The sequence below is a fragment of the Sciurus carolinensis genome, chromosome 14 (assembly GCF_902686445.1).
Source record: "Sciurus carolinensis chromosome 14, mSciCar1.2, whole genome shotgun sequence".
Lineage (NCBI taxonomy): Eukaryota > Metazoa > Chordata > Mammalia > Rodentia > Sciuridae > Sciurus > Sciurus carolinensis.
Window position 1 is genome coordinate 70,200,303 of NC_062226.1, and position 25,859 is coordinate 70,226,161.

General features: G+C 45.0%; 1 protein-coding gene and 1 non-coding gene across 2 annotated transcripts; both read left to right on the plus strand.

Moving 5' to 3' along the window:
* The first annotated feature begins 1,039 nt into the window (after window positions 1–1,039).
* On the plus strand, window positions 1,040–25,452 carry Fxn (frataxin). The gene is made up of 5 exons (XM_047525114.1): window positions 1,040–1,226; window positions 8,451–8,548; window positions 13,180–13,300; window positions 19,284–19,381; window positions 24,721–25,452. Exons 1-5 carry the CDS (start codon window positions 1,059–1,061, stop codon window positions 24,869–24,871), a joined length of 636 nt encoding a protein of 211 aa, XP_047381070.1. The 5' UTR covers window positions 1,040–1,058; the 3' UTR covers window positions 24,872–25,452.
* Trnam-cau (transfer RNA methionine (anticodon CAU)) lies at window positions 4,172–4,245 on the plus strand. Its single transcript has one exon. It is a non-coding gene; the product is annotated as a tRNA-Met (tRNA).
* Window positions 25,453–25,859: the final 407 nt, after the last annotated feature.

Here is a 25,859-nt window from a genome sequence, read left to right on the forward strand (position 1 = left end):
TGCACACCTATAATCCCAGTTACTTGGTAGGTTGAAGCAGGAGCATCCCAAGTCTAAGGCCAGCCTCAGCAACTTAGCGAGACCTTGTCTCAGAATAAAAATAAAAAGTAACTGGAATGTAGTTCATTGGAAGAGCCCCCTGGGTTCAATCCCCAATGGCACGTGCATGCACACACACACACACACACACACACACATACACAAACAAAAACAAAGCAGAAGGGACTTCCTTATGCCAGCTCAGGTTATTTCCTATTTTTTGGAAAACTGCCCTGGTATTTTGTTTGTCAGTTTGTTTTGGACACTGGAAATGAGCACAGGAGCACTCTGACACTGAGCTATATTCCTATCCCTTTTTTTGAAAGAGTTTCACAAAATTGCCCAGACTGGCCTTGAACTTTCTCGATTCTCCTGCTTCAGCCTCACAAATCACTGGGATTACAAGTGTACATCATCATATTCAGCAAAAACTAGTCTGTTTTAAAGTTTATGTGACTCCTAGTACAAAGTAACTCCATTCTGGTTAGGCCTGGTCTGTGGAGGCCTATGGTAGGAGTTCATCCCAAGACAGCGGCCTCCCATCGATACCATTTAACAAATCACAGAGCCGTGTGTGTGAAGAAAGGAGAACTCCTCCAGAAAGTCATGGTCACACACTCCTAACTGATATGACCTATACGTGCAGACCAGCAGTTTCAAAGCCTACACCACATCCAGTCCCCCCACCCCCCACAAGACTGCAGCTCTCAAATGCCTCCTGTACAGAATTTCTGCAGCGGCCGTCCCCAAGCTGAAGTCTCCCTGAGGTCAGGGTCCTTGGTAACATTCATGATGCTGCCCAAGGGGTAAGGTCCGCGTTTTGCACAAAGCAGACCCTCCGCTTCTGTTAAATGCACGATAGTGCAATTCTGGGAAGTTCTTCCTGAGGTCTCCCTCTGCCTGCTTCCCCACAAAACAGCGGACCAGAGCCCAACCAGGGAGCCTGCAGCCCACGGCCACCAGGTGTCGCTGCCGCGTTCCCGCGCCAGAGGGTGGAGCGGGCCGCAGACCCAAGCAGCATGTGGACGTTCGGGCGCCGCGCGGCCGCCGGCCTCCTGCCCCGGTCGGCGGCCTCCCGCCCGGCCCAGGCCCGCACCGGGGCACCGCGCCGGGTGGAGTTCGCCCTGTTTTACGGCCGTCGTGGGCTGCGCGTGGGAACCGCCGTGGCCGGAGCGCCCGGCCGAGCCGTGAGTACCCGCGCCCCGCAGCCGCCAGGGCCGCGCAGGGGAAGGCGCTGCACACGCAGGGCGCTCGGGGGCGCGCTCGGGCATGCGCGCCGACTGTGGGACGGGCTGGGCGGCGGGCGGCGGGCTTAAGAGCGCCCTTCCTGCTCCGGGTCACGTCTGGAGAGGTCGGTACTTTGTCCTGCAGCAGGACTGCAGGCCAACGGCCCGGGCAAAGGCAGGGCAGGTGGACGGGGATCGTTCCGCGGGAGCTGCGGCCGTCTCGAAGCTGTCACTGCCTTCTTGAGAATTGAAATTTAACGTTAACAAATGACATGCAGCACTGTATAATGCACACATGTGTATTATGGGTGTGGAGCACATTTAGAAATATACACGGCATCTTTTCAAGCCCGAATTTTATGAATGAAACTCTTCCTTGGAGCGAGGTGAAACTGTCAGGGCTGCCGAGCAAGCTGGAGTCCAGCTTTTAGAAAACGACCCGATATGGATTCCAAATTCCGGCTCTCGGACTCGGCAGACCTCGGGGGGATCCCCCGAACCTCTCTGAGGTTCTGGTGAGCTTCGTGTTCTGTACAGAGGAGATAAAGGGTGATATCCATATTGCCGGCCTGGCGTGAGGACTATATTGGATTAACACATGTAAGGACTTTAGTGCTTCAGGATGCAAAGAAGTATGTGACTCAGGTGCTGCATGATTTGAAAGAAGCCCAAAGAATGGTGGTGGAGCCAAGGAAGGCTACCCCTGGTCAGGGAAAGACCTGGTTACCAGGATGCCAAGATAGTGGATAGGGAGCCACACGGGCAAAGACCCAGTGGCCGACTTGGATCAGTTATGGGTGACTGGTACACTCAGTATTGCAGGAGATGAAGGAGGCCCAACCCTACTTGTCAGTGGTGGGCCAGGTTTGGATTTAAGCATAAACTGCCCACTGACACTAGTTATTTAGCCCACGCAGTGTTTGAAAAAAAAGCTTTAGGATTGATTGCCAACATGCAAAAACTGGGACCTAGAAAAGGATTTTCCAGCTTCTCTGGAAAAATAGGCAAGTATGGCCACAAGGATCCCCAGAACCCCTCTTCCCAAGGCAATTTATTACCCACCCCTTTGCTGCACTCACCTGCTGTGCATCCTTGGGCAACATAGATTGTGGCAGTTTTTAATAGAAGAGTGACAAGGGGTGATTCCGAATGGCTCTATAGGGCTGTTGACTGGGGAACTTGCTCAGCGTGGTGCTGGCACCCAGGAAGGTGTACACTGGGCTTAGGGATCATTTGGAGGTGGCTGGATAATTGGCATCCTTGGTCACCCACTGGGCCTCTTTTTTCCATCATAAACTAATTACAGTTGTTTAACATGTTCATTCCACAGTTCCTTTGCACATCTTGGGTGTGCACATCCACAGTTGGTGGATGGAGTAGCAACAGATCTCCATCCTTTTTAAAACCTTGAGAGTCCTCAGGTTAGTCCCTGAGGGCCCTTGAACTCTGAACTTCATCAGGACCTTAATTCACTTGGAGGCCTTTCCCCATCCTCCTTCTTTCTTTATCCCCTATTTCTACTTGTTAGAGCAGCTGTCCAACAAAAAATACAAAGGTAGCCACATATATAATTTTGAGTTTTCTGATAGCTACATTGAAGACGTAAAGAAAAACAGATGAAATTAATTTAGTAACATATTTATTTAACCTAATACAACCCAATATTATCATTTCGACATGCGATCATTATTTTTAGAATGATTAATGAGATATCCTACCTTCTTTTTTCACACTCATACATTTCCAGCACATCCTAATTCAGATGTTAAATTTCCATGGAAATACTTGAGCTATATTTATAGTTTATAAAATTCACATTTGAGGGCTGGGAGTATAGTTCAGTGGCAGAGTGCTTGTCCAGCATGCATGAGACCCTGAGTTCTGTCCTCAGCACCGCAAAAAAAGGAGGAAAAAATCCACAATTGAAAATGATGGTTCACATAGTCAGGGCATTTCAGACATACTTAAAAATTCTTAAATACCTTTTTACGATCATTTTAAATTAATTTAAATGAAGCATAAACTCTAGCTCCTCAGTCACACCGCTCACATTTCTAGTGCACAGTAGTCAGTGTGGCTGGTTGCCACCACACTGGGCATGTGTAGTGTCTGATTGTCAGCTTGCACAAGAGAACTCAGCATCCACAAGAATAGCTTTTAAAGCCAGGCATGGTGGCACACGCCTGTAATCCCAGCAGCTAGGGAGGCTGAGGCAGGAGCATTGCAAGTTCAAGGGCAGCCTTAGCGATTTAGTGAGGCCTTAAGCAAGTCAGCAAGACCCTGTCGCAAAATAAAATACAAAAAGGGCTGGGGATGTGACTCAATGCTTAAGCACCCTTGGTTCAATCCCTGGTACCAAATAAATAAATAAATGGCTTTTAAAAGCACATCTCTGAGCTCCCACCCCCAGAGGCTGGAGAGGACTCTGGTTTTGCTGGTAGCCTCTGGTCCTTGCCTAGCTAGGCCAGCATCTTCAAACTTTCACCTTAATGCTAGAGACAGCTTTGTGCAGGAAGTAACCTGAGGTTTCTGCCTCTTCAATCACTTCATAATCTCTTGCTACAGCCACTTCTGCATCCCTGGAATGGCTTTGAGATATCCACCCATTTTCCTAAAGGGACAGAACCATCCCCTATAACTTCATTACCTTTAAGCCTGACAAGCAGGTTGTGCCCTAATTCAGATTAATTTCATTTTTATTGTCTTTCAGAGACATTACACATGAGTTCATACACACAAAAAGACCTATAAAATATCCATATTGCCGGGAGAGGTGGCACACTCCTGTAATCCCAGCGGCTTGGGAGGTTGAGGCAGAGTGATCACAAATTTGAGGCCAGACTGCAACTTAACCAGACCCTCAGAAACTTAGTGAGACCCTGACTCAAAAAAATGTAAAGAAGGACTGGGGATGTAGTTCAGTTGGTAGAGTGCTTGCCTCATAAGCACAAGGCCCTGGGTTCAATCCCCAGCACTGCAAAAATAAAAAAGAAAAAGAAAAAAAAAAAAGAAGAAGAAAAGAGCTGAGGATGTAACTCAGTGGTAAAACACCCCTGGGTTCAATCCCCAGTATGAAAACAAAACAAAACTAAACAAAAAAAAAAAAAAAAAAAAAAAAACCCACAACAAAGAAACAAAAAGTAACTCTATTGCTTAAAGATTAGTAATAAATGCTAGGGTCTGAATGCCGCGTTCCCCCAAAATTTGTATGTTGAAACCTCATCACCAAGGTAACCACAGGAGGCTTTGACAGGTAGCGAGCTCATGAGAACAGAGCCCTCAGGATTGATGAGTGCCCCTATGGAATGCCCAAGGGAGCTCATTCGTCCCTTCCACCAAGTGAGAACACAGTGAAAGATTGCCACCCATGAACCAGGAAACAGGTTCTAACTAGACCCCAGATCTGGCAGTGCCTTGATCTTGGATTTAGAAGCCACACAGTTTATGGTGCTTTGTTATAGCAGCACGAAGGGACTAAGATAGTAAATACCCATGTCACCTATGTCAGGTTGAGAGAATTTGCTTGTTCCTCAGAAGGCCTGCCCTGCCCTGCCCTGGAGAAACCTGCTATCCTGGGTTCTATTAATTATACCTCCCCCGTTTCCTGGGAGTTTACTTCTGATGTGTTTCTCCTTAAACACCTACTGTTGACATAAAGACATCGTGCTGTGACTTTAACAGTGGTTTTGAGCATCATCAAAACATGCTCAGGGCCAGGGTTGTGGCTCACTGATAAAGCACTTGCCTAGCATACGTGAAATACTGGATTCCATTCTCAGCACCACATATAAATTAATAAAATAAAGATCCATTAACAACTAAAATATATATTTTTTTAAAAAACAAAACTGATGCTCACAACTGTCCTTTGTTTGTTTTCCCTACTGGAGAGTATCCTGTTGGGTGAATAGATCCCACCTCATCTGGGCTCCTTTTGGTGGCATTCAGCAGATTGTATGGTTCTGCCATTGTGCTGCTCCATGTTCCTGTGCATGGACAGTGGTTCCCTTCCAGTGAATTTCTCAGGATGGAATTACTGAACAAAGGGTTGAATTACTGAACAAAGAATCAACACATTTGATCCCCAAAGTGTTTATACCCATTTGTTTTCCCCCAGCAAGGGCGGAGTACTGACTGATTCACTCTTCAAGTGTTGTTCTTAGATAGGGCCGAGAGTGACTAGGCAATGCTTCAGGCCTCTCTTTTGGCCTCCCTGTTAGCCCTGTTAGTTGGGTGATAACTGGGTCATGTGGCGCCTGAGCTTGAGATCTGAGGCCTAGAAACTCACTAGTATTTCCTAGATGCATCCCATGAGAACACAGATCCATTAGCCTGGAGACTCAGCTAGCAAACCTACCCCACAATTTGGCTTCGGGGTGACCTGGAAGTAGGAGGGGTGGCTATTGGGTGACTTCAGCAGAAAGCCTGTGAATCCCATCTGCTGCCCTCAGATTGGAGTTTGCCTCTCTGACCTTCTATGTCTCCACCCTTTTGTTGATACCTTTCAAAACAAATCTACTGAACACCCTCAGGCCCTGTATTTGAGATATTCCTGTTCTCTTGCTTAATCCTCATGACCAGTCTGCAGCAAGTGTACTATGATCACTGCCTTCAGAAGAGAACACAGGGCCTGAAAGATTTAGCCGGAGTCCAAGAAATGTCAAATTGGTGTAAAAAAAAAAAAAAAAAAAACAGGTTAGATACAAGGCAAGGCGTATTTGGCAAAAATTTGTTGTTATGATTAAAAACACCTGGGACTGGCGATGTGGCTCAGTAGTAGAGGCTTGCCTAGCATACACAATGCCCGGAGTTCAAACCCCAGGTCCCAGAAAGAAAAAAAAGTTAATGGTTGTCAATGAATAACTTACATTTGACCAAACTTTCCAACAAGAACACATTAAAACTATTGAAAAGAAAAAAAGTAAAGCCCAGTACCACACATATTAATAATCTCAATTACTCAGGAAGCAGAGGCAGGAAGAATGACTGAGGATATAGCCCAATGGTAAATCACTTGCCTAGCATGCATGAGACCCTGGGTTGAATCCCCAGTACTGGGGGAAATGGGGGTGGGAGTGTATCAGAGAGACTGAGGTAGGATTTGAGAGGCCAGGATCCTAGAAAGAAGGGAGATTCCCTAGGGGAGGCACCCAACACTCTCCAGCACTTTCTCCTCACGTTTTGAACCCCATTCTGATTCCCAAACATGTGATTCTTGCATTTGTGGCAGACAGATGGGGTCCAATCCCAGCTCCACCACTGTGTATCTTTGTATCAGTGTGACTTTGCGGGAGTTACCCCTTGGTGCCTTAGTTTTCTCATCCATCCTCCTTATTTGCATATTCCATACTTCTGAATTTGACTACTTACTACAGTTTCTTTCTTGCCCCAAATCATATCCCAGGGCTCTCATGGTCATTCAGCAGGCACGTGCAGAGTGGCAAAAAGTCCCCTTGGAGCACATTCCCAGCAGAGGTGAGACAGGGCTCTGCTCTGTCTTGTTCCAGCTCCCTCGGTGTGAGCGCCTTATTTTCAGTGCCATGTTTTCACATTTGTGTGTTTTGTTGGTGATGTTGCTGTTTAAGAATAGTCCTGAGCCCAGTGCCGAAGTAAGCACAGGGAGACTGTGACATGCCTTACAGAGAAAATACACATGTTAGATTCGTCTCACTCAGTGTGAGTTATAGTGCTGAGGTCCCAAGTTCATTGTTAATGAATCAGCATTATATATCAAACCAGGTGTCTTTAAACACAAATGCACATAAGCAGAGTCATATAGCCATTCGAGGCTTGCGGGGACCTAACCCTGCATTCCCTAGGAATAATTGGTTAATTGAGCATTTGTAACAACTTTATAAGACCTACTTCTTGTGAATACCTATGCTCCCAGGATTATGAGAACTAAATGAGTCCATACATATAAACACCGAGAGCAGGGCCAAGCAGATAGAGAACATTCTAGAAAGTGCAATAGAGCTGCACACAGTGAGGCCTGCCTGTAAGCTCAGGAGGTAGAGGCAGGAAGATTACGAGTTCAAAGCCAGCCTCAGCAATTTAGCAAGGCCGTAAGAAATTCAGCAAGACTCTGTCGCTAATAAAAAATAAAAAGAGCAGGGGATGTGTCTCAGAGGTTAAGTACCCCTGGGTTCAATCCTGGTACCCCAAAAAGGGAAGTGTGATAGCTCTAACAGTGGCTATTATGTCTCCCTCAAAGCCACCTCCTTTAAACACACACTCTGCGCTCAGCCTTCCACTCCCTCCTCTGTCCATTGACAGTCCTGTGCCCTCAGCCTCCTCCTTTCTGATCTTGCCAAGGGTGCTGCTGGCTCAGGATCGATATCTAAAGGTCTCTGACCACCAGAGTGACCTTTGGAGGGTGTAATCTTATCATCACCCTCTTAAAGCCTTCTGTGCCTTCCCTGAGTGAAGACCAGCTGAGCTCCTTCACGAGCCCCTGGCTACCTGCACTTCACTCCGTCACCTCCTTCCTCCCTCCCAGGCCTGCCGCCTCCACTCTGACTGCACCACTGTTCTCCCTTGCTCTCAGTTCACTCCCATCTGGCAATTTCTTCTGTCTTGCAGCTGGTCATTTGCAGCAGAAAGCAGTGGTTTTCAACTCACAGCCCATCACCTGGGTGCCCAGCAATTAGGGATAAAAAAAATCAACAGGTCACATTCTCCCCTGCAGATCCTGCTAATATGATCTGTCAGGCAGCTGCTGGCCTCTCTTCTGGTCTCCAGCAGACTTTTGCCTCTTGCTCCTTTTTGATGTTTTTCTGAGTCAACCACATCACCTGAATAGCCTGCAGCAGCACTGACCAGTAGAACCCCTGCCATGATAAAAATGTTCAGTATGAACCACTAGCCACATGTGACCTCAGGACACTTAAAATGTGGTCAGCGCTGCTGAGAAACTACTTTTTAAATTTTTATCTCTATAAATTTAAGTTTAAACAACTACATGTAGCTTGTGGGCACCAAATAAGTCCAATAGGACAGCAAGATCTGAGTGAGAGACTTGAAGAACTTTTTAATGTGTTATAAAGAAGTGGAAAGCAATTCCTAAGAAATATTCCTGAAAAACTGTAACATGGTTACTCCTGAATGTAGAAGTAACAATATAGGAACCATATATTGTTGGATTACAATAGACTGAAAAATGATAATGTTATCTTCTTCTTTTAGAGTTTGAACCTCCACTACCTCAACCAGATTCTGAATGTCAAAAAGCAGAGTGTCTATTTGATGCCTCTGAGGAACTCGGGAACTTTGGGCAACCCAGGGTAAGATGAAAACACCTTCTTCCAAGAGGTTTCTTCTCTCTTTCCTCCCTACCTCTCCCATCTAGAACCTGTTTTCTCCCTGAGCAGCAACCCTCTCAGGTACCTTTCCACATCACTAAGTATCCACCATGTTATTTTTAATGAAATGATATTAAGTCACATGGATGTATCATAATTCATTTAACCCATTCCCACTTGTTGGACATTTAGGATGTTTCTAGATTTGTTAGTATTTTTTCAGTGTCCTTGTGAGGAATATGTTGCTATAACAAATAGACCCCAAAATGTCATGGCTTAAACCAGCAATGGTTTGTGTCTCCTCCCTCTCCAGACTGCCCAGGGTTGGTATTCCTCCATGAAATGTGTAGGAATGAGTAGGCTGAGAGTATCTTCCAGTTCTGCCCTTTCCTGTCAGTGCCTTGCTGTCTGCATTGTTTAGGCCTGTCAAGTTCCATTTGGCAGGAAGGGCTGGGATCATCAAAGGGCTGGAAGTGGCCCTTGTCCCTCACTCACACTCCATTGGGAAGAATATAGTGACAGGAGCCCCTGACTGCAGGGGGAGCCTAGGGAATACAGGCTAGCAAGTGTCTTGGAAGACGTGGGCAGTGGAGTCCCTGCAGAAAGCTGTTGGATGTTGTTACAGTCTGTCCTGCTGCGAACTGATATCTATAGGACCTTCTTCCACACACAGGTATGAGGCTCAAGAGAGCCAACCAAATAGCCATGCAGTCTGCATCCACTTCAAAGTCCAAGATTTTGGGGTGACATGCCATTCTTTCTTAGGTCTAGGAATGGCTTCTTCTGACCAAGACACACACACACAGTGATGGCGAGGGGCTCCCATTCAGAGAAGAAACTGCCTCCTGGCCTATGGCAGTGAGCAGATCTTGCTGCAGCCCAGGATGGAGGATGGTGCTCCACAGAACCCTCTGGGAGCCTCCTCCTTGCCCATTGTCCCCCTCACCTCAGAAGCAGGCAGTGGGTAACGTGCCTTCCTTGGGGCAAGCAGCCTTCACAGCCCACATTTCTGCTGACCACAGGGTGGGGTTCCAGAAGCTATTTGAAAACTCCAGTAGGCAATTTTAGGTCAGACTCATTTTTCTTAGATAACAGGATTTTCCCCAAAATCATAGTATGCTTCTGTTTACTCCCAGCCAATAACCTCATTCAGATTTCTTCCCTGCATGGAACCCTTACTTCTTTGCATGTCCCCATCCCCGGCCTTTGCAGCCTTACTTTTTTGCATGTCCCCATCCACAGCCCTCTGAACCTAGGAACAGATACCTTCAGGTCATATAAAACCATAAGATTGGGGACCAGCGATATCCTCGATTTGGTTTTTGCAACAGGGTTGTGTCCCTTTTTGGCAGGCCTTTGTGTTCAAAGCCTTAGATTCTTCCTTTGACTTTCCATATTTGCACAAATGTTCCTGTTCACTTCCTCTCCTTGCAAACATGTCAGTTATTTCCTGGCTCATAGAATCTTGTTGCACTTGCTAAAAGAAACAGAGAACCACTTACACACAGGAACATTCTAACTATCCCCAGAGCTACATGCTCAGTAGGGGGACTCTTGTCCATCTAGGTTTACATAGACACCAGACTGACTGCAGGCTCTGCCTGGGCTTTCAAAACCTGTGGAGCCCCCACACCCACCTGCCCACAATCTCCCCACCCGATTCCAAGAGCTTCCAAGCTGGCACTGTGGGCTGCATATTCTAGGAGTTTGCTTTGGTGGCACCCATTTCCGACCCCATTTCCAGCACCCCTCCCACACAGGTTTTCTGCTGCTGTCTCCTGACCACTCTGGGCAGTCCTGTGAGGGTAGAGAGGACGCCCTGAGTCCCACTCCCTTCCCCAAGGGCTCCTTCTGTCCTCTGGGAAGCATACCATCATCCACTCCGCTGGCAGCCTCTTGACTTTGGACTCAAAGAGTGTTTTAGGACTTTGACTTTTTTGATCCAAAAGAGATGTGTCTCTTTTGTGTTCCCCAGTTCCTCAAGACAAGAGGAACCTCTCCCATTCGCTCCATCTTACCTTCAAAATACCCATCACACTCTACCAGACCACCACTCTCCATAAAGAACAGCCACCGATCCGGTCAGTCTGCAGCCTGTCCCACCTTGTCCTTACAGCGGGAGATGGGCACAGGGTGGATGGCAGGTGTTCATGCAGCACATTATCTGCCACTGGTCTCTTACCTTAGCCCCTTGGACACTCAGATAATGGAGCTGTCTGGTGTACGTCTCGTAACCTACAGGTAGAGCCTCACGGGGCCAGAAGCTCCTAGAAGGATGTTCTGTTTGTTTTTGTTTTGTTTTGTAGTGCCAGGAATGGAACCCGGCTCCTCACTCACACTGAGCACACACTCTGCCGCAGAGCTACACCCCCAGCATAGCAATAGTTTTATTATTATGAATCAGAGGCCGTGGAATTTACCATTTTAAGATGCATAATCCAGGGGGCTTTTAGTATATTCACAGGGGTATACAACTGTCACCACTACTAACTCCAGAACATTCCCATTACCCGCGAAAGAAACCCTGTACCAGTTAGCAGTCCCACCCGTTCATCCCTTTCCCCTCCCCTGGCAACCACTAATCTACTTTCTGTCCCTCTGTTATTCATAGCAGTGTTTCAATATTGAAAAATAGTACAGAAATGGCTCCAAGTCATCTGCATGCACCCTGATAACGTTTCCAAAACTGAACAAAAGCAAAAACAAAGCAACCCCTGAACACACCTGTGTAACCAGTACCCAGCTCAAGAAACAGCATGTCACCAGCCCCTGCAGGCCAGCCCCTAAGCCCCTGCTCCCTCCTGGTGCTTAACTACCCAGAGGAACTGCCATTCTGATTTCCAGTAATGGCTTCGTTTTGCCTGTTGTTAAGTATAAATAGGTTTGTGTGTGACTTCTTTCCATCATGGTTTTGTTTGTGACACTAGTCCATATGGTTTATTGTTCTTTCTTTTTTTGTTTGTTTTTTAGTGATACTGGGGATTGAATTCAGGAGTGCTACACCCCCAGCCCTTTTTAAATTTTATTTTGAGACAGGGTCTGGATAAATTGTTCTTACAGTTGTAAACAGACCTATTTTGCTCTATCATATACCACAGTTTATTTGTGCATTATGTTACCTCTGATTACTTGTGCAATTTCCAACTTGAAGTTGGAAACTATGAACTTTCTCATATAGTGCATGTCTTTTGGTGAGCCTATATGCATTTCTGTTGAGTGTACCCCAAGAGTGGAATTGGTGGGTCATAGCATGTGAATGTGTTCCACTTCAGTGAAGACTGCCAGCAGTTTTCCTAAGTGATTGTCTAGCCAAAATACTCAGGACAACTCTTATTATCACCTATCTCTTTCACTTTAATCATTCTGGTGATATCTGCTTGTGTGGGGGGTTGTTTCTATGTTTTTTAAACTGGGAATTGAACCCAGGAGGGTTCTACAACTGAGCTACACCCCTAGCCCTTTTTATTTTTTGAGACAGGTTCTGCTAAGTTGCCCAGGCTGAAGTTGAACTGGCCATCCTCCTGCCTCAGCCTCCTAAATAGCTGGTATTATAGGCGAGTGCCACCATACCCACTGGCATCTTATTTTTTAAATTTTCATTTCCCTGAAGATTAACAGAGTTGAGCACCTTTTCATATGCTCATTGACCATTTGGGCACCTTTTTTAAAAAATTTTTTTTAGTGAAATAAATGGACCTTTATTTTACTTATTTATATGGGGTACTGAGAATCAAACTCAGTGCCTCACACGTGCTAGGCGAGTACTCTACCACTGAGCTACACCTCAGCCCTGGGCACCTTTTATTTAATGAAATCTATTAAAGTATTTTGCTCTGTTTTCTCTTGGGTTTTCTTATTGATGTATAGGCTATAATTCCAAATTAGTACTTTTTCAGATATGTGTAATGCTAATATTTTCTCCAACCTTGTGGTTTGCCCAATATAAAATTTAATAACAAAGCAATGCAAGCAAGCTTAATGTCCAGCTGAAGGGGATGGGTTAAAGTAACAGAAAATACAATAAAAATCCATATATGCTAATATGAATCATTTCTAAATACTAAGTAAAAAATGAACATGCTTCAATTGTATATTAAAAAAGACATCTAGCCAAGCACAGTGGCACATACCTGTAGTCCCAATGGTGACACACACCTATAATTCCAGCAACTAGGGAGGCTGAGTCAGGAGGATTACAAATTTGAAGCCAGCCTCAACAACTTATCGAAGTTCTGCACAACTCTATGAGACCCGTCTCAAAATAAAAAATAAAAAGGGCTGGGAATGTGATTCAGTGGCAAATTGTCCCTGGATTAAATTTCCAGTGCCAAAAAAAAGAAATAGAAGAAGACGAACATCTAAAAGGACACAGAAACAAAAAGACTATTAATTGTTGTTGCCTCTGAGGATGGGGGCTGTCTGCTTAGAAGAAAGGCATCTCTCTAAAACTCCTTTCGTGTTATTTAAATTTTCACGCTGTGCATGGTAGCTGTTTCCCATCAATTAAAAAAATTTTAGCTAAAAAATAAATGCATAGTAATAACAAATGTTGCTATTGACAAGCTGGAGCAGTCTGGTAATCATGTCTTTTTGATGACTCTCTTTCCCTGCAGCTCTCTAGATGAAACTGCCTACGAAAGACTAGCAGAGGAAACACTGGATGCCTTAGCAGAGTTTTTTGAAGACCTTGCAGACAAACCCTGTACACTGGAGGACTATGATGTCTCCTTTGGGGTACAACTTGACTTTTTAAAATTTTTCTGTTTCCTCCCTCAGAAATAAGAATGCCCCTCCAGCAGAGCTAAAGCACAAGCAGCATAGGGTAAGGGGTGGGACCCAAAGGCCCTATGGCATTCAGTGACACAACCCAGCTCTCCCATTGACTTGGGCAAGTTACCCTGCCTCTCTGAACCTCATTTCTGGATAAAAATACAGATTTCCAGAGGCGTAGCTCATTGGAAAAGTGCTTGCCTCGCATGTGTGAGCCCTGGGTTCAATCCCCAAAGCCATAAAAATATTACTATAGATTCCCCGACCTTCACCTAATACTCATGAAGGTAAATCAGGGAGGAGACCTGGCTGTATTTGTGTAGCAGGTCAGCATGGACAGTACTGAACTAGACCACTAATTCTTTTTGTTGTTACTGGGGATGGTTCCCAGGGGTGCTCTAACGCTGGGTTACACCCCCAGCTCTTTCTTATTTATTTATTTATTTGTTTGTTTGTTTGTGTGGAGATGGTCTTAGTAAGCTGCGGAGGCCAGCCTCAAACTTGCTATCCCCTGCCTCAGCCGCTGGGATTACAGGGGTGCACCCTAGACCACTAGTCCTTAACGGGGATAAATTTCGGCGGTGCTGGGAATGGAACCCAGAGGTCCATGCATGCTAGGCAAGAAGGAGCTCTACTGCTGTGCTACATCCCCAACCCCCAGGTAATTCTATGGTGCAGTCTGAGAACTGAAATGGATGAAACTTAGCCCCCCAGATCCTAGGTGTGAAGGAAGTGCTGGTGTTTATTTGTTGACCACCAGGTGGCAGACTTGGGCAACTATCTGCTTTTGAGTTTAGAATTGTTGCTTAGCTTTTAGATCTTTTTGCCACTAGGGAAAAAAATCTCCCCACTTCCTCCTCTCCCTGCCCCCTCCCTCACAGGCAGAGGTTAATCCTCTTGACAGCAATTAATGCCAGGAAATGTCATGAAGTGAATATTTTAGATTAAATCACAGGATTATGTAGGACAATCAGCTGTCAAATTAAAGTGGTAGAAATAGTGTTGATGTTGCTATGGGGCCACTGGGTAGAGAAGAGACTCCATAAAATAGAGAAGGCAGCAAAGTCTTGGAGAAGGTATCAAACCTGATTGTGAGAGACTTGGTAGTAAAAAATAGAAGTAAACCAACAGTAAAGGAGGGATACCTTTTAGGTGGGCTCAGAGGTGACTGTCAGCAACAAAAAATTCAACAGTGTCAGAGAGGTGCTGTAAATGTCCTTATGAAGTTGGGGTGTGGCTCAGTGGGGAAGTGCTTTCCAGCATGTGAGGCTCAATCCCCAGCACTGCTAAAAATAAATAAATAAAATAAAATAAAAGTGCTCATGAAGACATCCCCATAGGGCTGAACTGCTTACAGTGTGATTCACCAACTGACCGTCCAGGAAATGATTTTAGAGGTGGAAAAGTTACAGACCTCCTTTCCCCAGCCTCCCCACCAGGGACTGGAACTATAGAGACACCAGTTCTCAGGCTATACTCTGCCCATGCATGCAAACATTGATCAACAAGCCACAAAAGCAGTCACACAACCTGTTCTCATGGGGTTAGCAAAGCCCCAGATTAACCCAGGTACTTTGCATAAATGTTTCATTAGAAGTAAAATGTGCCAGCAAGTGGTGACACACACCTATAATCCCACTGGCTTGGGAGGCTGAGGCAGGAGGATCACAAGTTCAAAGCCAGTCTCAGCAACTTAGCCCCTAAGCAAGTCAGCAAGACCCTGTCTCAAAATGGAAAATAAAAACAGAACTGGGGATGTGCGGGCTGGGGAGATAGCTCAGTCAGTAGAGTGCTTGCCTTGCAATCACAAGTCCCTGGGTTCGATCCCCAGCACTGCAAAAAAAAAAAAAAAAAAAGAACTGGAGATGTGCTCTGTGGTTAGGTGGCCCTGGGTTCAATCCCGATAAAAAAAAGAAAGAAAAAGAAAAAAAGTAAATGTGCAAAGGGAGAATTAGCTCAGTGGCAAAGCACTTGCCTAAGCACATACAAAGCCCTGGGTTCCATCCCCAGCACCAAATGTGCTAGCATTCTAGTGGCTAGACTCAGTTTACCATGTTGAATCAGTTTGAATCAGGTGTCACAACCTTCTACTCAGTGGTGAGTCACAGAACCTTCAAGAATTCTACTCTCTGAACGCCTCTCTGAAGACTATTGGCTGCTGGGCTTGTCAGATTCTATCACCTATTCTTGCAAGGGAGTGGTGCCTTATATTTTTCTAGACAATTCTTAAACCTTGAGCATCACTCTGTTCACCAGGGAAAAATTATTTCTAACAAATTACTCATTAGCAAATCCTCAAGTGTAGATTTAGAAAGGTAAAGGTGTTTAGTGACTGCCTCTGTAGTTTGGACTTACAAATATGTTGAAATGTTCCCTTTCCACCCTGTGGTGTGAATTCCTGATTACAATCCTTCAGATGCTACCTTTTTTATTTCCCATATTAGGTAATTTAACTGAAAGTACACTGGAGATCATAAAATACCTTTAACACTATTACCTGAGCTTTTTAGAATGGAGCCTTTTTTGGAGTCCATCTGGAAGTTACCTGCTTTGGGAAGCCTCCAAGATGCTCCCTGCACATACCACGCTCACTTCCTGGCTTTCCCTGCCGTCTGAGGATAACTCAGTAGTGCACTGATGCCCCTGTTATAACTGCCTGTTTATAACCATGCTCCTTTTTTTGTTTGTTTGTTTGTTTGTTTGGTATCGTGGATTGAACCCAGGGGTGCTTAACCACTGAACCACACCCCCCAGCCCTTTTTTATCTTTTATTTTGAGACAGGGTCTCACTAAGTTGGTTAAGTTCTCACTAAATTGCTGAGGCTGGCTTTGAATTTGCAATCCTCCTGCCTTAGCCTCCCAAATTGCTAGGATTATAAGCATGTGCCACCGTGCCTGACATACCTATGTTCTGAGCACCCTGGCAATCAGGACTCTGTCCATTCTTTGATCCCAGTGCCTAAACAGTACTGAGCATGCAGTAGGGGCTTAATAAATGTTGGTTCACTTTTTAAATGAAATGTGACCCACATACTTTTCCAAAACATGCTTTCATTATGCCGCTCAGCATTTATAGATCTTTGGCCAACTTACTGCTGGCCAAGTGGACAAAGCAATAATTCGGATTCCCCAGGAATGCATCTCTTCTTCGGTTTCCTCCCTGTGGGGTGGGAGACTGGAACACTACTTAGCTGGCATGTCATCTGATCAAGTGGGCGAGGTAATGTCAGTGTCTGGGTCCAGGCCTCAACCCTTGCTGGCCACTAGAGGGGAAGCCCCACAGAACTGAAAGTACTTCCCATCACTAGGTAACTAACGAGTCTGCTCTACTTGACCCAGCAAAATGTGACCACAGACTGTTAGAATTGCCACAGTAGAGCCAGGTGTGGTGACACGTGCCATAATCCCAGCTGCTTGGTAGACTGAGGCAGGAGAATTCCAAGTGCAAGGCCTGGCTGGGCAACTTAGTGAGACACTGTCTCAAAATCAAGAGGACCAGAGATGTAGCCCAGTGGAGGAGTGCCTTCCTGGCACACGTGAGGCCCTGGGTTCAATCTCCAGCACCACACACACACACATAAAAAGCTTACGCTGGTAAATTTAATGTTAATAATTAAATTAAAAAACAAAAACTGGCAGCAGCTACCTGAGAATGAAGCTTGTATCACAGGTTAATGAGAGTGAGAGAGTGCTTCCAGGTGTGGGTCTTTGGACCCAGCCACCCCTGGATGTGAGGTCAGCTCTGCCAGTGACGAGGTGTTCTTTACCATTCTGAACCTCTGGTTTCCTGTGCTGACGATATAGCCCATCACGTAGAGTGCCTGCCTCACATGCACAAGGCCCAGGTTCGAGACCCCAGCACTGTGGGATTTCGGAAATAACAAACAATCAAATGAACCTCTGGTTTCCTCCCCTGTAGAATTGGGATAATGATGAGAGTAATAGTAGATGATATTTCTATTGATGATCTCCTTTTCCATAAAATTTGCATTCCTGGTGTTGCTATCATTTTTATGTTTCTTTTCTTTTCCTTTCTTTTCTTTTCTTCTTTTTCTCAGTACCGGGGATTGAACAAGGAGTGCTGTACCATTAAACTAAACCCCCAGCCCTTGTTTATTTTTTATTTTGAGATAAGGTTTTGCTAAGATGCTGAGAGACTGGTCTTGAACTGGTGATCCTCCTACCTCAGCCTCCCAAATCACTGGGATTACAAGCGTGTGCCACCATGTCCAGTTATGTGATTCTTTTTTAATCAAAAGAAATTATAAAAACAACAGGGGGGTAGGGGCAGTGAGATGCAGCTCACTGACAGTACTTGCCTAGCATATATCAGACCCTGGGTCTGATCCAGCATCACAATAAAAACAATCAAACAAATAAAAACCATGACCTGGTGGCATAGCTCACAATACCGTAGGTGTACCTAGCACTACTGAACTGTATACTTAAAAACAGTTAATGTGGTGGGGCTGGGGACATAGCTCAGTGGCAGAGCACTTGCCTAACACGTAGAAGGCCCTGGGTTCCATCCCCAGCACCACAGGTACAGGCAAACAGCCCCCTCCTGTCCCATTCCTCTCAGTTCTGTTGCTATGGTTACCACCCTCTGCACGTCAGTGGCTCCTTCTGTTCGTGAAGTGCCTTGTGAGAATCGTTCAGGGACCCCTGTTTGGTTCTGAGGGCTCTGGCATGCACAGAGAAAGGCTCCCCCGCCTTGTATTGGGGGGTGTCAGGAACAGGATGGTGAATTGGAGGCTCCCCTGCTTACCAGTTCCCACAGCAGGAACTTAGCCCTGTCACCCTTCCTTTCACATTTTGCCACTCTGAAGAGTCCAAAACTCTTGGGAGTAAATGGCTCCTTTGTCAAAAGAGTGTTTTCAAATTTAAATGAGCATTTATTGGGCAAAGATGGTCCAACCAGTCTTTTGAGAATTGAAGGCTCGTTAGAGGAAAAGAGAGCTGCAGTGGAGTGGAGGGTCTGAGATGCTTGTTGGATACGTGGGAAGGGTCTGGAAATAACAGGCATAGGCTGGAGTTGCTGCTTTCTACCATCCTAGCTAATGCCACTTCTCTTCTGAGACCAGCAAGGTAGGGCATTGCCTGCTTCCTTCTTTCCTTCTCTTTCTTTTTCTCATAATTAACTTGTCATGTCTAATACTCAGGCCGGCACAGTATTCTAGTAGAGTTGGTGTCTGCATTTTTAACATCCTATAGTATGTTCTGGTTGGGCGGGGTGGGGTGCAACAAGTCACCATCCCACATGCCTTTAGACCAGACGAGTCAACTCTTCCTGCCTTGCTGACCTCCTGGGGAAAAGCACTGTGAGGTATAAACATTACGATTAATCCCGTTCTGATCCTGAGAGCAGTGTTCTTTCTATGCGATCTATTCCTAATACTAAAGACTTGTGTTGTGTACAGCCATAGAAATGAAAAGCTGTACCCCATTTGTGTACAATGAATCAAAATGCAGTCAGTAAAAATAAAAAAGATTTTAATTAAAAAAAAAGAAAAAAGACTTTTGTGAGCCAGGAGTGACTCAACCTGTAATCCCAGTGACTCAGGAGGCTGAGGCAGGAGGGTTGTGAGTTCAAAGCCAGCCTCAGCAACTTAACAAGGTCCTAAGCAACTTAGCAAGACTCTGTCTTAAAGTATAAAAAAGGACTGGGGATGTGGCTCAATGGTTAAGCACCCCTGGGTTCAATTCCTGGTATGAAAAAAAAAAAAAAGACTTTCATGTGCTGAGGATTGAACCAAAGGCCTTGTGCATACTAAGAATGTGCTCAACCACTGAGCTCTACCCCCAGCCCCTCAAAGACAGTTCTTTATGGTATGTGTGGTGTGCTTGTATATGTGGAAAGCATTGAAATATAACAACATATAATGAATTTATTGCAAAGTGCTAACTTTGTCTTTTTTTTACTCATTCTTTCTTTCACCATCCCTAGGGTGGTGTCCTAACAGTTAAACTGGGTGGAGATCTAGGAACCTATGTGATCAACAAGCAGACCCCAAACAAGCAAATCTGGTTATCATCTCCCTCCAGGTATGTTCAGAAGTCGAAATCTGTACTGGTTTAACTTGCTTGAAATGCGCTATTGTGGACCATTTTAAAAGGGTCCTCTCAGGTGTATCTACAGGTGACCAAATTCCTGGTGTTTACAGCCTGTCCCATCTTCAGCAGCGAAGTTCACTCTAGTGGCCTAGCTTCTCCCTGCTGATCATGTGACTACCATCAGCAGGCATCGGGATGTTGACAAGACCTGAAGTAAAAAGTGTGAACTTTTCAGAACCTGACTTAGATGGTTTTTCTCCATTAAATTGTTTGGGGGTCTGAGTCAGTGATAAAGCACTTGCCTAGCATGCTGGAGGCCCTGTACCATGAAAAGAAAAATAAAAAACAAAACTATTTTTGATATTGCAGCATCTGGGTAAGTTTTACTCTGTCTTCAAAGCCAGTTAAAGTTTGATAACCAGTCTGTTTTAAGCATCTCCACTAAGGGTCAGTTGAGGAGATGGGACAGTGTTTTAAGTCACTCCTCTAGGGCATTTCATCCCTTCATTGATGTGTAGAGGAATAAAAGATTGTGTTGTAGACAACCTCAAAGCCTGAGAACATGCAGAGCCTCCGCAGTCTGTCTACTGCTGATGTGGTTGTAAGAACAGGAGAGATGCCCACAAAACTCTCAGACTGACCTTCCTGGGCATTCATTAGCACTTCCAAAGAGAATGGATGGAGTATGATTTGGGAAAGGCCTAAATTAACCAGTGTGGAATTCTTGGAAAGCCTAATGGTATTCACAATTAAGAAAAAAAATTATAGCCAGGCACCTACACAGTGATGCGTACCTGTAATTCCAGTGACTCAGGAGGTTGAGGCAGGAGGATCACAAGTTCCAGGCCAGCCTCAGCAAGGACCTAATTCAAAAAAAAAAAAAAAAAAAAAAGGGTTGGGGATGTAGCTCAGTGGTAAAACATACCAGGGTTCAATTCCCAGTACCCCCCCCCAAAAAAAAACAATTATAAGCAAGTGCTGAGGTATAGCTCAATGATAGGTAGCTTCCCTAGTCTGCACAAGGCCCTGGGTTCAATCCTCAGCACAACATTTTTAAAAAACCTATTCAGAAACATACTACTGGATAATAATACCTTCCTAGATATTCCAAGTATACTTTGTTTTTACAGTGCTGGGGATCAAACCCAGGGCCCCTGCCAGCCAGGCAAGTGCTCTATCACTGAGCCACATCAATAGCCCCACCCAAGTGTACTTTATTAAAATCTATAATTCATATGAGAATGCGGGGGGGGGGGGCAGGTGCTGAGCAGTTACTACTGTCACAGCTACTGAGTTCCAAAAAAAATTTTTTTGAAATTTTTCTCCCTTTCAGCTCTTCTATTTAGTCCAGAATATCTTTCATAGGTCTATGTTTCTGATCTGTTTTTTCAGTTGACAACTTTTCAGGTCCTGTGGAATTAGCAGCCTTTCCTACCCACCTTGCCCGCCCTGAGGAGGTTGTAGGATGGAATAAAGGAGAGGTCTGGGGGACAACTGGGTGTCAGCACCTGAGCTAACTCAGAGTTCCTGGGTGATGTGGAGAGACATGAATACTAGTCACCTTCTACCTGGCTACCTGGGTAGCAGAGTCAGAATACTGGGCCAACAAAGGTTCTCTGTTTTACTCCATTCTTTTTAAATGGCCCAGGTGGTTTGTATTCAGCAGTATGTGCAGAATAAACAAGAGCCCTGTCCATTTTATTTGTCCTCTTTTTGTGTGTGTGTGGTACCGGGGATTGCACCCGGTGCCTTGTATATCTCATGCATGCTAATAAGCACACAGCACTACCTCTGAGCTGCTTCCCCAGCGTCCCCTCTATCTGTATTCCTGAGCACATGTTCAAACCCCACTATTTGACTGACAATACAGAGACTCTTTTTTTTTTATTCCAGGGATTAAACCCAGGAGTGCTTAACCACTGAGGCACATCCCCCACCTCTTTTTATTTACAGAGTCTCACTAAGTTTCTTAGGGCTTCACTAAGTTGCTGAGGCTGGCTTTGAACTTGCCATCCTCCTGCCTCAGCCTCCTGAGCTGCTGGGATCACAGGTGTTTGGCGCCGTGCCCAGCCCAATACAGGAATTCTTGAAAATGTTATAGCCCTACAGGATGCTTCACATTAAGCTTCCTCCCTGGCCAACTTCTGCACACCTGTCTTTGGAAAGGCACTCCTGAGTAACCCAGGCGGGCTCAGGTGCTCCTGCTCGTGGGCTCTCAGAGTACTCTACACTTACTTCCATCAGGATATCTGCTGCTGTGTTGCCCCATCCACTCAGCCATGATGAGGTGGAATCATGTATATCTGGTGTAACAAGTCATGGCAAAAGAACGGCTCAATTTTGTCTACAGGAGTACAGTGGATTAATCACCTTTATATGACCACAAAGAAATACCTAAGGTGACAAACTGGTAGAGAGAAGAGTTTTATTTAGCTCATAGTTTTAGAGATTCAGAACCCACGATTGGGGGCTAGGGATGTGACTCAGTGGTAGAGTGCTTGTCTAGCATTCTGGAGGCCCTGGGACTCAGTGGTAGAGTGCTTGTCTAGCATTCTGGAGGCCCTGGGACTCAGTGGTAGAGTGCTTGTCTAGCATTCTGGAGGCCCTGGGACTCAGTGGTAGAGCACTTCTCTAGCATTCTGGAGGCCCTGGGTTCCATCACTAGCACCTCCAGAAAAGAAAAAAAACAAAGGCCAAGATTGGGAGGAGCCTTGGTTTGGCCCCCAGTGAGGATGAAAATCACGGTCGGAGCACAGGTAGAAGCAGTCACATCTCAAGCCAGGAAGCAGAGAGATTGGGTGGAAGTCCCACAGTCCCCATGGCCTAAGGACCCCTTACTAGGCTCTTCCTCATTTTTCTTTTTTGGCACTGGAGATTGAACCCAGGGACACTTTGTCACTGAGCTATGTCCCCAGACCTTTTATTTATTTCTTATTTTGAGACGGTTCTCACTAAGCTGTCTAGGCTCTCACTAAATTATTGAGGCTGCCCTTGAACTTGTAATCCTCTGACCTCAGCCTCCTGAATCAGTGGGATTGCAGATGTGAACCACCATGTCCAGCTAGTCTCTTCCACTTAAAGGTCAACTGCACCTCCCAATACCACCACCCTGGGGACCGCACTTTGACATATGGACTTTTGGAGGAATACTTGTCCAAACCATAGAATATACAACCTTCCCAAGTGAAGTGCATGTGCCATTTGGGTTTACTACATGAGCCCAGTTTGGATGAACTAGCCAGTCAAGCTCGCAGTTGCAAGGATGCAAAATTTAATTAAGAAAAAGTTTTTTTAGCCAGATGTGTAATGCACATCTGTAATCCCAGAGATTTAGGAGGCTGATAGAGGAGGATGGCAAAGTTCCAAAGCAGCCTGGGCAACTTAGGGAGAGACCCTGTCTCAAAATAAAAAAAGAACAAGAGTCAGGGATGTAGCTCAGTAGTAGAGTGCCCCTGGATCTAATTCTCAGTACCAGAAAAAAAAAAAAAAACCCAAAACACTAGGTGTGGTGGCTCATGCCTATAATCCCAGGGTTTGGGGAAGCTGAGGCAGAAGGATCACAAGTTCAAAGCTAACCTCAGCAATTTAGCAAGGCCCTAAGCAACTTGGTGAGACCCTGTCTCAAAATTAAAAAAAAAAAAAAAAAAAAAATTATAAAGAGCTGGGGATGTGACCCTGTGGTTAAACAACCCTGGGTTCATTCCCTAATGCAAAAAAAAAAGAAAGAAATAAAGAAAAGTTAAATAATTGTATAGGTGGTTGTCAGGTGCTGGAAGAAGAGCGAATGGAAAAATAACTGTTTAATGAGTCCTAGGTCTCTCTTGGGGTGTTGCAGATGTTTTGGAACTAGATGGAGGTAGTGATTGCACATCATGAATGTACTAATTTTTCATTTTAAAATTTATGTTATGTGAATTTCACCTTAATAATTAATGACAATAAGCTGGATATAGTAACATATGCCTGTAATCCCAGCTACTCAGGAGGCTAAGGCAGGAGGATTGCAAGTTCATGACCAGCCTGGAAACTTGGCAAGACCCTGTCTCAAAAAATCAAAAGGGCTGCGGATGTGGCTCAGTGGTAGAGCAACCCTGGGTTCAATCCCAGTACCACAAAAAATAGCTATAAGAATAATAACAATTAATAATAGTGCAGGCAAGGCACAAATCACATCAGTGACACAAAAATGGCCATAATTTTACAAGCACTGCTCTAAGATAGCAAGTATCCTAGTGAGGTCGGCAAAGTGGGATCAGAACATGATGCCTGCAGACTGACAGAAAAGAGCCAAACGTTTTCAGGTCTTGAGAACCCCTCTGTGAAAAGTTCCAGGAGATGGGTTGTATGATTATTCTTAACTTTTCTATTTTATTTTATTTATGTATTTTGGGGACTGAGGATTGAGCCCAGCAGTGCTCAAGCTACATCCCCAGTTCTTTTGTTTTTTTTTATTTTGAAACAGAATCTTGTTAAGTTGTTAATGCTGACCTCAAACTTGAAATCCTTCTGCATCACTGGGATTATAGGCATGCACCCCTGCACCCCACTTATAATTATTCTTAAATAGAAAGACACTAAGTCAAGAAATCAAATATATGGGGCTAGGGATATAGCTCAGTGGTAGAGTGCCTGTTTAGCAAACCTGAGACCCTGGGTTCCATCCATACTGCTGCAAAAAGAAGAAGGAGGAGGAGGAGGAGGAGGAAGGGGAGGGGGAGGGGGAGGGAAGAAGAAGAGGAAGAAGGAAGGAAGAAGAAAGGGAGGGAGGGAGGGAGGAAGGAAGGAAGGAAGGAAGGAAGGAAGGAAGGAAGGAAGGAAGGAAGGAAGGAAAGAAGAAGGAGAAGGAAGAAATGTGTGCCTCACTTTTATACTCTAATCAGTTTCTTGGCGGCTGTCTTTGTGGTACTGGTCAGCTTTTATCACTGTGGCAAAATACCTAAGGTAATCAACTTAAAAGAAGGGAGGGTTTATTTGGGCTCACCATTTCAGAGGTTTCAGTCCGCAGTTGCTTAGCCCTGTCGCGTTGGGCCTGTGGTGAGGCAAACACCATGGTGGAGCCTGTGGTGGAAGAGGCCACCCACCCCATGGTGGTGGCTGGAAGCAAAGAAAGACAGAAGACCAGGGTTCCAATATCCCCTTGAAGGGCACCCCCAGGGACCTAAGCTCTTCCTCTAGACCCCCTCCTACAGGTTCTGTCACCACCCAGTGGCACCGAGGACTGGCCACCAAGCCTTTAACACAGTGTGCCTTTAGGGGACATTTCAGTTCCAAAATGGGGCTTCTCCTAGAGTGTCCTGTGGACTTAACAGTGTATTCGTTCTGTCTTCCAGTGGACCCAAGCGCTACGATTGGACTGGGAAAAACTGGGTGTACTCCCACGATGGCGTGTCCCTCCACGAGCTGCTGGCCACAGAGCTGACTGAAGCCTTAAAAACTGAATTGGACTTATCTTCCTTGGTCTATTCTGGAAAAGGCACTTGAACGGCTGCCCCATCATAAAGACCTTAACAGCTATCAGGCCAAGACCCCAGCTTCCTTCTGCAATGGAGAGTGGGTTTTCTGTTGTTTTTTTATTTTGTTTTGTTTTCCATTCCTGCTTTTGACAACAGCTCTGAAAAGAATGTGTCGCCTCCGGAGCTGATTTACTTTCTACAGTTTATTTGGATTGATTGATTTCCTGCTTCACATGATACCTCTTATCTCTTTTAATGTCTTATACCCATATCTTAATATAATAATGACTTTACATAAAGAAAAATAATAAGAAGGAAATTTTGCCTGGAGGAGAAATGAGTTGTCCTCAATTTTCATTCTTTGAAGGATTTACTGCAAAAACATGAAAAGCTGGTGGCTCACCTCTTCATTTCATCTGAAAATGAGTCTCATGAAAGAGTAGTTTAGGACTAGGGTTGTGGCTCAGTGGTAGAGCACTCGCCTAGCATGTGTGAGGCACTGGGCTCAATAAAAAAATAAAAAATGTCCATCAACGACTAAAAAAATGCTAAAAAAAAAAAAAAGTAGTTTGTAAATGTCCCCAGGCCTTCTCCTAAGTGTACACACTTCTGAGCCCTTGAACAGTGAAAAGAAAGTATCCAGAAAATGGAAAGGGGGGACTCTGACTCAAAGCTATACTCATGTTCTGTTATTTTTTTACTAAGGAAAGGCTTAGGGCCTAGGAGTGTAACTCCCTGATACAGTACTTGCATGGCATGCACAAGGCCCTGGGTTCAATCCCTAGCACTGTTTTTTAAAAAATGTGTTAGAAGTCTGTGCAAATGTGTAGCAAAGGCTTTTGCAATGAGTGAACCAAACACACATTCTATTATAGGAAAAAACTGAACAATAGAACAGTATAAACAAATACTAAGTGGGTATTTATTTCCTTTCTTCAGAAATAATATTTTTTTAGACTGGAAATTTTGGAGAGCAGTAGGTCAGTGCCAGTGAGACAAATAAAACTGTGCATGCT

Bases quoted from the DNA above. Each gene is read 5' to 3' on its own strand.
- Fxn (XM_047525114.1), top strand. From the start codon at position 1,059: ATGTGGACGTTCGGGCGCCGCGCGGCCGCCGGCCTCCTGCCCCGGTCG. The intron at 13,301-19,283 runs GTACAACTTGAC...CACCATCCCTAG, and splicing joins ACTATGATGTCTCCTTTGGG to GGTGGTGTCCTAACAGTTAA. The intron at 19,382-24,720 runs GTATGTTCAGAA...TCTGTCTTCCAG, and splicing joins TGGTTATCATCTCCCTCCAG to TGGACCCAAGCGCTACGATT.